Source organism: Aegilops tauschii, chromosome 7 (genome assembly GCF_002575655.3).
Source record: "Aegilops tauschii subsp. strangulata cultivar AL8/78 chromosome 7, Aet v6.0, whole genome shotgun sequence".
NCBI classification, from domain to species: domain Eukaryota; kingdom Viridiplantae; phylum Streptophyta; class Magnoliopsida; order Poales; family Poaceae; genus Aegilops; species Aegilops tauschii.
In genome coordinates, this window is record NC_053041.3 from 163,236,352 (window position 1) to 163,250,637 (window position 14,286).

A 14,286-nucleotide genomic window follows, 5' to 3' on the forward strand; every position below is an offset into this window, starting at 1 on the left:
GTTGGTGTTCTCCGCAATCTTTCTTAGAGATAGGACTTCAAGTCGAAGTTGAGTTGCAGAATGGCTTTCTGCTAGAACTTGGGACTGAAGAAGTCGAACTAATTCAGATAGCGAATTCTGTGAGCTTGTTCGACTGCTAGTCTCAAGTAACTTGAACACTACATCAAGACAAGACTTTGGGGTTGTCTCGCTATCTTCAAGATGTTTTGCCTTCTTTGCTACAATATATGTTGGGTTTGTCTCACAGCCTTCAGCAGACTTGTGCATGCCATCAGGCATATCACCCTAAAGCAAGCAGAGAGATGACATGTTTTGCACGTGTATAAACAAATATGATAATTGTGCTGTCAATTCCATCCAATTTCAAATTAGAAAATAAAGAGTACGTTCAAAATATCAATAGCATAATTTGGCATTTTTCATAATGTGGGGAGCTTCACCACACTACTGGATTACCATGTCAACATAACAAGCATAGATGAAGGGCAAAGACAATCATTGTATCTGTTTTGGTTAATGTGCATGGCATGTTCTTCATATCATCAGCCACATCAGTAAGATAAAACAGGAGATGACAAGGTGCAAATGTGGGCTGCTTCACCACACACTAGATTATAGATCCACAAAAACAAGCATACATATAGGGAGTATTGAGTAATGTGCATGGTATGAACAAGGAATTTGTTTTTACAAGTAAAACTTGGAACTTACGGTTGTTGCGAACATGCATTTTGATAGAAACAACAAACTAAACAACAATTAACGATAGGGAGTATGAGCAAATTAAACAGCAGTTGAGGATAAAGGCTTTAGAAGGACTGACTTACATTAACAGTTAACACCGGCTTTATAATGCCCTTTTCCATGTCAAGGGAAGGATAACTCAAGAATTTCAACACAAAATCTTCTTCATAAGCATTGCCTGTACTCTACATTTTGTAGAGAGTAATTACAAATATGATAATACTGGAAGCGATAGAGGATAATGAAGATAAGATGTAGATTGATGCTACATATCAACTACCAATCCCTTGAAGTACAAGCGTTACAGGACAAAATGTACTGACAAGAGCAATGGGCTACACTTCTACACTGGCATTGTCTGTGTATTCAACTTTTTGGTAAGATTAAATATAGATCTGATATTTTTTAGCAAATGGTGGGCGAGGGAGATAAAATGTAGAATGCTACACAATGAACCAATCCCTCTTTCCATAATATAAGAGTGTTTTGAACACTGGTGTACTGTACAAAACGTTCTTATATTATGGGACAGAGGGAGTAGCTGTTAATATAAGTACAGTGATAGATGACGTTCAGTCCTTACAAGAGGACTGCAAAGCTAAACCTCTTCAGCATTGGGTTGATTCTAAATTTATGTAAGAGTTCATACGGATCTTATAATGTCCACCAAATGGACGATAATGAACATGTGCAGTGATGCTACATAATCAACCAGCTATGAAAGTAAGTATGGTCATACAGGGCAAGAGGTACTCACAAGAGTAATGCAGTGTGCAGTATAGTTGCGAGATTCTGTGATCCCTTGAGAATGAATGTTCTTCTGCAAACAGTTTTCGTACAAGTGAGACGTTAAGGCACATGCAGAAATGTAGTTCAAATTGTGATGTGATATCATAGACAGTACCTTACGCTGCAGATGAGACCAATGTGTAACAAGATTATTCCCATCACTGTCTGATAAATGTAGCACTGGAGACTTTACAGAAATTTTGTTTATAGGCTTGCCATCGAAGTGCGCTAGCCTCAGGTAGGAATGATACTTCATCAACGAGTGCTTGAATAGCGCAACCAACCCTTGCTCGTCTTGACAATCCAGTTTGGTCCTCGCCTATTTAAAAGAATGAAATCTTGTGTCTTCTGTCAGCAGAAACATATGAAGTAATTACCATGAATAACATTAGTACATTACTTACAGTAAGTTGTGGAGGAAGACTGGAAATTGTTCTGTGTCTGCGGTATAATCTTTCCATGAAGGAAAGATGCGCACAAAGTTCCTGACAACAATATAAGCTTCATCTTCTAAACTGGGGAGAAATGGAACAGGGGTCCTATTTGCTGCAATTGGGGCTCTCTCTCGTCCGAAAAGAGATTTGGCAACTGGATTTGGTGTAGTCTTTGCTGGAATGGGGGTTTTGCGTCGTAGAGCTGGTGCTATGTCAACTGGCATCATCATATTGTTTGCTGCAGTTGGGGTCTGCTGAGTTGGGGCATCAGAGATGACCAGTGTATTAGGGCTAGAGTCTGCTAGAGTTGGGGCCATGTTTTGTGGGTTAGGTGATATTGCAACTACACCTAATGGGCTATTTGATTTATCAGGTGTCACTACCTTTTCCAAATACTTTGCTCGTGCTCCTCCGTGATCAGCAATCACCCTCTTCCTTTTGAACGTCTAATACACAAGAACATCATTTGAATGGATAAATATGGTATGATGACAGATGGATATGTACTGAAAATGGATAGGCAGGGCGTATTCACATACACGATGTGTAAACTAAGCTAATGGCAGTGCAACAAAGTAGAAGCAATGCAAAGCATCAGTTGCAAGATATGTGTGACCAATATAACCATGGAAAGTTAGAGCAAGTACCTTGATGGGTGAATAAGATAGGGCATCTGCCTCTGACTCCTCCACTAGGGAGCTACATTGACTTAGGTCTCCCTCTAGCTCAGATCACTGTTCGGATCATATTTTGAGCATGAATCTGTAGGTGGAGAGTGTTTGCATTCCATTGCATCCAGACTTGATTTCAGTCCCTTAATGCCAAGTTTGACAGCCATGGCATTGTTCTGCTTTATTCTTTTCATGCGCGCAAGCTCATAATCATTATGATGTTGTTCAGTATCTGAGATTCATGAAAACATAAAAAGTAGTCAGATTATCTATGGAATGCATTGCAAATTCAACTCGAAGAGTGTCTCCCTATAAACCCCTACATATGCAAAGTTCACCCCCCAACCGTGCTGACCAGACCAGACACAGAAATACAAACCTCTTATGTCTCTATAACAGGCAGACACACATTTCAAAACTGAAGTAGGAACATTAGAATCATATCAAATTCGTATTTGAACAAATAAACTAAGGAATTATGAGTGGCATAATGTTTAGCTTCAAGGGTGGAGTGTTGGTAGTGCGACATAAAGCAAGTAGGCAGATTGTATTCCATGTAAAAGATCGCAGTCTATGTAAAAGGTGGAAATGAAACTTTCTTTCTATACAATGCAGTGTTCATTGCCCACACATGATGGAAGAGATCACACAGAGAAATACTATTCACTCATGTCTGCGGTTCTAGTATTTTTAAATAGGGTGGTCCACCCTAAAAGAATATTGACAACAAATATGACAAGGCAAGCATAGATGTAGTGAATCAATCATTACTTGTGAGCTTACTAGGACAGGTATGCAGAATTGTAACTGCAGTAAGAGACCGTCCAAAATCTGAATCAAGAAGTTGGTCTAGCACTTATTGTTTGCAACTAATCGATGTGAATAATTGGATATCATATCGAATGAGTAAGAAAGACAAGTAAAATTGTCAAAAAACCTGGCCTGCAGTAGTGATCTGGGTCATTGTCACTATGACCAACAATCCAAAATGACTAGTGTCTGTTCCTAGGGCCGGCATTTTGAAACCCTGTGAACTTTACAGGTACTGAAGATTACTGAAATACATCTGAACCATTAAGTGTAGGTAGCACTCAGTACACAACAAACCCTAATGACAGTCCTGCCTAATGAGTAATGATTCAATTAGAAAATGGGTGATGAGGAGTGGCTGCTGAGTGTTGAGGACGTATCTCGGGATAAATCGGGTTGGCTTAGTGGTTGCTGCACGCCTGAGCCCTGAACGGACTGGGAAGGTAGGCACGACGACGCGCCCGAGCAGCGGTGACGCTGTTGGGCGAGCGGCTCCTGACCTCCTGTTAGTCCGGCGTCTCCTCCTAGAGTCATGCTGTCCGGGGACATCAAGTCGCCGGCGAGGCAAGCGGTTGGGGGCGAGTAGAGATCGGAAGCGCAGCTGAACAGAGGGGAATCGGGGCCTGGGCCAACCCAAAATCCCAGGGTGGGCCGCGGCCCACCGTGGGCACCCTGTAGAGATACACACCCGAGCGGCAAACATGCATTTTCGAAACTAAATTAGGAACATTTAGCTAACCAATTAAATGACTTTGTTTTAATAATATCAGATTCGTATTTGAAGAACTAAGCTTGTTTAGCTTGATGGGTGGAGCAGTGCTATTATGACACGAAGCACGTATGCTGATCGTATAGTGATCATAAAAGGGGGGAACCCTAAGCAAAAAAATTTGAGCAAAAGAGGGTTTCCCCTCCGATTTCTATTAAAGAAACCACCATGGAACCAACATGATCAATTAAACCCTAACCATGATCAATTAAACCCAATTATGACTATGACATGGCAGATTTAAAGCTGCAAACCGCGGAAATGCTATTTAGCATCCATTGTTTGCTTCGAACTAAGAACTAAATTATAAGAGCTAAAAAGAAAGTACAATAACCAAGTTACGATCTATTTTCTGGTTGAGATCAAAAAGTTGAGGAGATATGAAGTACCACCTCTCTTGTGGCGCTGTGTAGGCATTGAGGGTGCGATGGCTGTTGGTGGTGTTGAAGTAGATCTGCGACGGTAGACTGGTGCATCGGGGGATAAGTCCCGTTCCGGTGGACGAGAAGGTCGTGTGACTGTGTGAGCAGCCCCGGCAAAGAGGACGACGGCACCGATGAAGCGAGAGTACGCAATGCAAGGCTCCTGGTCCGTCGTCGTGGATGAGAAACATCCATCTCTAGCAATGGACGACGCAGTCTTGGTAGGCGCTCTAGCATGGTGGAGGACGGTGGCGATGGATGGGGTGGAGGACGGCGGTGATGGATGGGGTGGCGGACGGAGGAGGCTGGTGTGGGGATGGTGTTCTAGCGCGGATGGTGTATGAATGGGAAAATGGAGGGAGAGGTACAGGGAACCATGCTTTTGGGACGCGCCTGTCTGAAATATGGGAAAGTTACGAACTTAGCCCCCGTTTAAAATTTGGAAATCTCGCATCTCACCAATATTTGCCCAGAGCAATTTTGGGTGAGGAAAGGGTGTTTTGGCGCCCACGGTGTATGAATGGGGCTAACAGGTAGGACGGTTGTGTCACGTCTGAGTGAAGTTACAAACCTGCCCCTATTGAAAATATTTGCCTACATCAATTTCGAGCGAGTCGAGTTTGTTTTGCCGCCCACCGTGTATGAATGGGCAAATGGAGGGAGAGACAGAGGTCTTTCGGACGAGCTTGAATCAAATGTGTTTTGCCGCCCATGTTTGGCGCCCACCGTGTCGGAATGGGCTTAGAGGCGGTCGTGTCACGTCTAATTGAAGTTACTAACCTACCCCTATTGAGAGCAGTGGAAATCGGGCCGATGGATTGTCCGTGTAAGGCGTAGGCAGTGATTTCCATCTCCCAAACATTGGCTTCGGGCAGCCAACATGGGAGTGGACATTTTGCCGCTTCTTTCGAATTTTGGGACAATAAGCATCCACGTTTACCCTGGCAACTAAATTCGAATCCATTTTGTATTCCTATACGAATCTTTATAAATCATTCTATGTGTTTTTATATATCTTCAAAAGCACGACAAAGATGTATTCCACTATCATATATGAATATGATTTACAAATGCCGATACTCGAATTCAGAAGCTAGAATCCAGTTTAAGGTGAATTCGAATATTGGAAACCACTTTATGTCCAACTCAAGTGTCACACGCAGCATAATGTGTACTCCCATTTAGATATGTACACAAGCAATGTATCAAGATTCAAATACCGAGTCAATCAACCAATAATGTACAAAACTAACAGACATATAAACACTTATAGAGTATATGGATCAATAATATCAACTAACATACATAAGCCAGCCTGCTATACTTTTTTTGCTAGAAGAGCATCCTTTTTAGCGAAGCTAGTACAACATCTTGGCCCTTTCCGATGCGTGCCACTTAAGGTCCATCTATACTACAATTATTGTTGAATGCACATTCAACCCAACTGGCATTTTTGTAGGTCTGGCACAACAATCAAAATGAAATGTCTCAGAGTCTTATCAATTAATATAGACTTGTGCTCAAAACAAATTACAAACCAAAAAACAAAAAAAATTATTACATGATCTCTCAAACAAATGGTTTGATCAATTACATGAACAAACAACACAAAGGTTATTCAACGACGCAAAGAACAGTTCACCTATGATTTACCAAGTGGGAATTTAATTTCCTTTTTTCCTTCAGGACCTTAGCAATGTGGTCAGTCTCAGCTTGCTTCATTTTGAAATCCATCAAATATTTAATGGTTGTCTTGAGTACTGCTTGTGATTGTGCTGTTTGCTTCCTCAACATGTCAACTTCATCTCTAAGTGCAGAAGCAGAATCTCTTTCTACCAATAGTTTAGCCTCTAGAGCATCGGCAGTTGGCAATTCATGATGCACAATTGGGCCGGTGCCACTGTCGTGGATGATACAACGTCCATGGGGACCTCGCTCTTTGATCTTGGGCTAACCTGTTTTGCCATTAAAGTTCCGATTGGATTCCGAAAAGTTGAAGTTAGCAAAACATCTCAACTGGGAGTTATAACAGCAAACCAGTTAAACAAATAAGGAATTAAAGAGTTTCAATTGGATGCTGAAAAGTAGTTATTAACATCATTGTAACCGGTTGCAGCAGCAAAGCAGTTAAACAAACAAGTTTTGCAAAAGGTACCTTTTGTGGCATTGGAGTTTCTCTTGGATCCTAAAAAGTTGAGTAGCCAGTAATGTGATTAGAGCAACCGGTTGCAGCAGCAAAGCAGTTAAACAAACAAATTTTGCAAAAGGAACCTGTTGTGGCATTGGTGTTTCTCTTGGATCCTGAAAAGTTGAGTAGGCAGTAACTTGATTAGAGCTGTAACTCTAAAAATTCTGCAAAATTAGTACAACATGGAAATTTTGCATATCAATCATGGGTAAAAAAATTAGAAGCTTTTGACGATCTGATGATTTTTAAAAATTCATGCATTGGGCTCAAAAGTTTCTCTTTTTGCACAGAATCAAATCAACTATCATCCAAACTATCCCAACGGTGTTACTTGGCACAACCACTAATTGAAACATAAAAACACAATCATAACAGAGGCTATAATTATGTAAACACACATGAACAAAAACAAAAAGTAAAAAAATATTTTATTCATTGGTTTGCCTCCCAACAAGCGCTATCGTTTTATGCCCCTAGCTAGGCATGATACATACTTTTCATGTATTGTCATGTTTGGTTTCCAACTCCTCAATTACACAACCACTTATTTTAGGAAGCCCACCATGATGTATTCTCATAATCACACTCCTAGGCACAGAATCAATTTTTTTGTTCTTATAGATAGGTTCTTTTATCACATCAACAAAATTTGGGTGTATGTTAATCATCTTAAGATCCTCATTCTCCTTATTAGGAGTAACACCTTTAGTTTTAGGAACATACATATACTTGCAATTTTTATTGGGAGGAGTCTTATCAATATTCTTATCAGAGGAAAAAGCCGAGCCCGACTTATTAATAATTTCTTCTAACTTATCGATTCTAGCGGGGCTTTGTTCTAATTTCTCATTAATCATCGGCTCCTTTTCCTTCAAGGTTTTTAATGCAATTCCTACTTTAGAACCAAATTGAGTGGTATCATTATGAAGTTTTTTCTCAAAATACTCAAGATGTTCGGTAGTAGGCATTTTATTCTCAGTAAGTTCTAACCTTTGCATAACATGTTCCAAGGTCAAGATTGTTTCATTAATAGTGATAGGTGGTGATCCCACTAAATTTCCCATAGCATTGAGAGCATCCATAGAGGGACACATCAAGAAATTTCCTCTAGTAATAGTGTCAAACACAAATCTATACCATGTAGTAATGCCCACATAAAAATTGCGAAGTAGAATAGTAGTGGATTGCTTACGAGTTGATCTATTATGAGCATCGCAAATCCTATACCAAGCATCCTTTAAATTCTCCCCCTTTGTTTAAAATTAAGAACTTCATTTTCAGGGGTACACGTAGAAAGAGAAGAACTAGCCATAACGATAAAACGAGCAAGCAAAAGAAAGGCAAGCGAAAAATATATTTTTATTTTTGCAAAATAACTTTTCAAAAGGGGGGAGATGAAAACTAGAGGCAAAGGAAAATAAAAGTAAATGCAAGGAGATGAGAGTTTATGCTTATGTACTTGATAGTTGTTGATGATGTCTCCCCGGAAACGGCGCCGGAAATTCTTCCTGCTACTTGTATACTGTGTTGGTATTTTCCTCGAAGAGGAGAGGATGATGCAGTGTATTAGAGATAAGTATTTCCCTCAGTTATGAAACCAAGGTTATAAATCCAGTAGGAGAATCAAGCAACAACTCGTTAACAACACTTGCACACAAACAAACAACTCCTCACACCCAACGCGAACAAGGGGTTGTCAATCCCTCAATGGTAAAGTGTAAGATTAAATTGTATGTGATAGATAGATTAAACAAAAATACAAAATAAAATAAATAAAGTAAAGGTGCAACAAAGTATTTTTAGGATTTTTAGTAAACGATAAAAGTAGAGTCGGGGGTCATAGTTTTCACTAGAGGCTTCTCTCATAAAAATAACATACGATGGGTGAACAAATTACTGTTGGCAAATGATAGAAAAGCAAATAATAATGACGATATCCAAGGCAACGATCATGTATATAGGCATCACGTCCGAGACAAGTAGACCGAAACGATTCTGCATCTACTACTATTACTCCACACATCGACCGCTATCCAGCATGCATCTAGAGTATTAAGTTCATAAAGAACGGAGTAACGCCTCAAGCAAGATGACATGATGTAGACAAGATAAACTCACACATGAATAAAGCCCATCTTTTTACCCTTAATAGCGATGATACATATGTGTTGAGTCCCTTTCTTTCACTGGGGTTGAGCACCACAAGATCGAACCCATTGCAAGACAAATCAATCTAGTTGGCCAAACCAAATCAATAGATCAAAGAGAAATACGATGCTATAATAATCATGCATAAAAGAGTTCAGAGAAGAATCAAATAACTCAAATAATATTCATGGATAAATCTAATCATAAACTCACAATTCATCGGATCCCAACAAACACACCGCAAAAAGTCATTACATCGGATAGAACTCCAAGAACATCGAGGAGAACATTGTATTGAAGATCAAAAAGAGAGAATAAGCAATCTAGCTACTAACTATGGACCCGAAGGTCTATGGTAAACTACTCACGCATCATCGGAAGGGCAGCAAGGTTGATGTAGAGCCCCTCCATGATTGATTCCCCCTCCGGCGGAGTACCGAAGAAAGCCTTCAGATGGGATCTCTTGAGAACAGAGGCTTGCGGCGGCGAAAAAGTATTTCGTGGACTCCCCTGTTGGTTTCCCAATTTATGGGTATTTATAGAGGTGGAATTAGGTCAAACGGAGCAAAGGGGGGCCCACGAGGCACCAGGGCGCGCCTCCCCCCCAGGCATGCCCTGGTGGCTCGTGGCCACCCCTTCTGTCTTCTAGCCCTCTCCCGAAGCTTCTAGTGTTCCTTATGTCCAGAAAAAATCTCCAGAAAGTTTTGTGGCATTTGGAATTCGTTTGATATTAATAGGTTAGTCCCCAAAAATGATATATAATTGCTTGTAAATGTATATAAAATATCCAAGATTGATAATATAACAACATGGAATAATCAAAAATTATAGATACGTTGGGGACACGTATCAAGGTTCAGGCTTAATCCTCATTGATTATCATTCGATCAGTTTGATCCACATCCTCGCGGAGCTGGTGGCAAAAGTGCGCCCCCTCCCCGGCTTGTGCCAAGGTTGGGAGAGCTCGTTTCTTCCAACTGGAGTGCATTCATTTCCGGTCGATGTATCCACGACAACCTCTTGCTCGTGCAACAGGTGATGTGCTCTAGGCTTCAGTTCGTGTTGAAGTGAGTGAGTGTCAATTCTTCTCTCAACAACGAGCATGCTCGCCAATGTTACTCATGTTTTTCATTGACGTGTTGAACTCTCTTATCTAGTGCGCAATGCAAGCGGGGATCCTACATCAGCTCACTTCCCAGCACATGGCATTGAACGCTTCTATATATGTTGTCAATGTGGTCTATTTTCACCTTGATGCTCAGGAACTGCATACAGTCCAGATGCCCCTTGATGAGACCGCCTCTGATTTACTCACAAACTTCTACGATTGTGTGTTGATACGTCTCAAATGTGTCTATAATTTTTGTTATGTCCATGTTACTTTTATATCACTTTGGTATAGTTTTGGCACAATTTTTATCAAATTATTACGCCGACATATTAATCCAATGTCCAGTGTAAATTCTTGTTTTTCATGTTTTAGACTTTTCAAAAAAACATCACTTTCAAGGATGAAAAAACCTGGGAATTATTCCCTGGAGTTTCCAACCGAGATGGTGCCAGAGGGATCAGGACCCACCAGAGGGGTGGCAGTGGGCCTCTGATACTTCTCAAGCGTATCTATACTTTTTGCTTGCTGTTGTGTTGTATTTTTTAATCACAATTGCATAATTTTAGCACCAATTTTTATCTTTTTGGACTAACCTATTAATTCAGCAACAAGTGCAAGTTGTTGTTTTTCAGCTATTTTGGACTTTTTAGAAAAAAATCAACTTTTCAAGGACCAAAGCATCAAATAAAAATACGTCCCGAAGTTTCAAACTAGGACGGAACTAACTAGTATACGAGCCAACACGGGGGTGCCCTGTGGGGCTCACAAGCCCTAGCTTGCGCCCAAGCTCTGGGCAATGAGGTGGGGGCGCGTGGGGGCCCACATGCCACCTCTCCACCACCCCGACTCCCTGCCTTTATGTATCACCGGAACCCTAAAAAATTGAGTTTTTTTTGCCGTCGCCCCTCTGTTTCATGGAGTTCCAATCTGGATACCTTTTCTGGTACTCTGCCAGAGGGGGAACCCGTCATCAGAGTCATGTTCATCATCCTTGCTGTCGTCGTGCTTATGTGTGAGTAGTGTTCTTAAACTATGAGTCCATCATAGTAGCTAGATGGCAATATCTTCCTTGTTCTTCAATGCAACAATCACATGAGCTGCCCTCGGTAGGCAAAGTGTAAGTGGGCTTCCCCACTATATGCACCATCATGTTTTGGCCTCAAGCTACCATCATGGCCAGTAACTCGAAGCATAGCGTACATCGATACCTCCCTAAAGCCACCACCATGGCCTCTAACTCGAAGCATAGCATACATCGAGACCCCCTAAAAACGCACATAAAGATTCGTGGTAGTTTGTAGGTATGGATTGAACAATTCTTTTTACCGAAGGGTTTGAATGGACACAAATGCTTTTGTGGGGCGTTGTTGGCCTTTTGTCAGGAGAGTGAGTGAGTTCTCTTTCATTGTACAAAAGATTACTATTTATTTATTTTGTTATATTTTGAATGATTGATATTGTTGAACAAAATATTACTTTTTTGAAATCATTATGTATCTCAATTCATACGACAAGAAGACCCCCAGAACAAAATCAACCTTTGATAATTTTTAACTAATTTTTATTTTATTGTTCTAGTTATATTTGAAATCAATAAATAAAACATTGCATTGTTCCAAACTAAACATTTTCAACGTATTTTTGCGTGAAATGGTTTATTTTATCTATTGCATTTCCAAAAGTTTTTTTTGCATATTTCATTGTTTTGATTTTTTTTACAAAAAAGACACCTAGAATTCAACTATCTTTTTCATATTGCAGAACTTTTCATAAATAAGTCACAGAGTTTTCACACGAGTTTCAATAGACAGGATTTCCATTTTTTTGGCATATTTCACCGTCTCTCTTGACTTCATACTTCTCCCCAAAATGGTAAGGCCGAGCGCATGATTTGCACTACTAGTGATGTCATTCACACTCTTCTCCACCACGCTAGTCTTCTTCACCGTTTTGGGTGGAGGCATTGCACACCGCCACACACCTTCTCAACCGATGCTCATACACTAAAACCACACCAAATACCCCCCTATTTCCTTCTCACCGGCACACATCCTCGCTATGATCACCTACGAGTTTTCGGCTGCTAATGCTTTCCATATCTCTATGCCACTAGCCCCCGCAAATTAGCTCCTCAGTCCACATGTTTGTGTTTTCATCGAATCCTGTGCGCATCATTGTTTCGCGCCATGTTATTTTTGATGAAACAATACTTACATATACCCCACCCACACCACGGTCATAGGCACACCGGCCACACCGGATCCCCCCTCAGCGACCCACCTGCGCCTGATCCTCTCCCACCTACCTCGGACGCCAGCAGCCCTTGAATGACTGCCTCATTAATCGGCTAGTCTATGAGGATTTCCAGCATTAATTACATAATTATTGCGACCAAAACAAAACATGTTGGTTGGCTAGTATTTCTATTGTACGTTTTCTCTCTCGCCTAATTGTTGCATGCCTAGGTTACACTCTTCCTTCTTAGAAGCCCTATGCACCTAGACGGAGGAAGTATAGTACTCGCAACAAAGGTTGCCCACCAACCCGAAAAGCGAGGACGAGCCTGGGAGGAAAAGCATGGAGCAAAGGTGGGGGAGGAGATGGGACAGTGCCGAGAAGGGATTTTTTTAATTTACCGGGCAATTCACCGGCGCCATCCGACACCAGCTACTCTAGCCCTTCTTTCGCGGTGCAGCGCCATAATCTTAGATCTGACCCTTCCGCCCCCAGAATTCATCACATCAAACACCTCTCGCCTATCCCGGACACCCAAAGTCTCAGCATCCCTATTTCACCCCACCTCTCCTGCCCTTCCTCGAGCGCGTCTCCATGTCAAAGAAAGGCACCGACGGTGAGGAGAGCATGGTCGTGTCGGCGCAGACGAGAAAGGCCAAGCGAGGCCCTCCCCGAAAGCGCAACCCGTGCCCCGGAATCCGCCGCGTCGGCGGCCGGATCTATGACCCGAAGAACGGGAAGACCTGCCACCAGGTGAGCGTCTGCCGTCGCGCATCTCCTCCATCCTTCTGGATCTGTCGGGGAGGGGGTGGATTTGGTTGACCCTTTGTTGTTGTTCTTGCAGTGTCGTCAGAAGACAACAGACTTCACGGTGGCTTGCAGGCAGCCTCGGAAGAAGGGGCTTTGTCCAATCCACTTCTGCCACAAGTGCTTGTCCAACAGGTAAAAGATTTTTTTCATACAGTTCATCATCTCTGTGGTCCAACAAACTAACCATCGTAGGGCCGCTTGTTCTGATTTGGTTTGCTTCCCCCTGGCTTGTTTAGGTATGGTGAGGATGCCGAGGACAAGGCCAAGGAGGCGGGATGGACCTGCCCGAAATGCAGAGGCATCTGCAACTGCAGCTTGTGCAGGTGAGCCAACAAAGCTGATGCACGGTCATAATGGGATTTCTTGTGTATTTCTTTCTCAGCATGGTTTTGTTTGGCAGAAAGAAGAAAGGGGAGACACCTACAGGAATACTGGCTCATGCCGCCAAGGCGTTAGGGCACTCATCCGTCCATGATCTGCTGATAAAGAGCTCCGAGATGGTGGCTGCTGCACAGACGTTGTCCTCATTCCCTAAGAAGATCAAGAAGGTATAATTTTTTGTGTGACGATGCGCGTTAGGAATGGCTCCAATGTTGATGTGATCGCCGTCGGCATGCCCCCTCTATGTCTAAATTTGGGATTAGTTTTAAACCTAAATAATTGTTATTTGGTGTCTGTTTTGAGCATGAACATTATATCTGGATCTTGTTTATTGTGAGATGGTTATTCATCTAAGTCAAAGAATAATGGTTGTTCTATTTATATGAATAATATCTTTTATGGTCATGCACCTAATGTGAATGGTTTATTCTTGTTGAATCTCGACCGTAGTGATACACATGTTCATAATATTAATGCCAAAAGATGCAAAGTTAATGGTTTATTCTCGTGAAACTACCGCTTGGGTTATATTGGTGTAACGCATGAAAAAACTCCATGCTGATGGACTTTTGGAATCACTTGATTATGAATCATTTGAAACATGTGAACCATGCCTCATGGGCAAGATGACGAAAACCCTGTTTTCCGGTACAATGAAGCGAGCAAGTGACTTGTTGAAAATAATACATACTAATGTATGCGGTCCAATGAGTGTTGAAGCACGTGGTGGATATCGTTATTTTCTTACCTTCACGGATGATTTGAGTAGATATG

The 14,286-nt window shown here is 41.6% G+C and overlaps 1 protein-coding gene across 1 annotated transcript; it reads left to right on the forward strand.

Annotated features, from left to right (window-relative positions):
- The first annotated feature begins 12,611 nt into the window (after positions 1 to 12,611).
- LOC120967828 (uncharacterized) lies at positions 12,612 to 13,926 on the forward strand. Its single transcript, XM_040394068.3, has 4 exons — positions 12,612 to 13,074; positions 13,166 to 13,263; positions 13,368 to 13,454; positions 13,532 to 13,926. The coding sequence occupies exons 1-4, from the start codon at positions 12,916 to 12,918 to the stop codon at positions 13,683 to 13,685; spliced, it is 498 nt and encodes a 165-aa protein (XP_040250002.1). The 5' UTR covers positions 12,612 to 12,915; the 3' UTR covers positions 13,686 to 13,926.
- Positions 13,927 to 14,286: the final 360 nt, after the last annotated feature.

Excerpts from the sequence above, each read along its gene's own strand:
- LOC120967828 (XM_040394068.3), top strand. The coding sequence starts at position 12,916 with ATGTCAAAGAAAGGCACCGACGGTGAGGAGAGCATGGTCGTGTCGGCG. Across the intron at positions 13,075-13,165 it reads ACGGGAAGACCTGCCACCAG|TGTCGTCAGAAGACAACAGA; the intron begins GTGAGCGTCTGC and ends TTGTTCTTGCAG. Across the intron at positions 13,455-13,531 it reads TGCAACTGCAGCTTGTGCAG|AAAGAAGAAAGGGGAGACAC; the intron begins GTGAGCCAACAA and ends TTTGTTTGGCAG.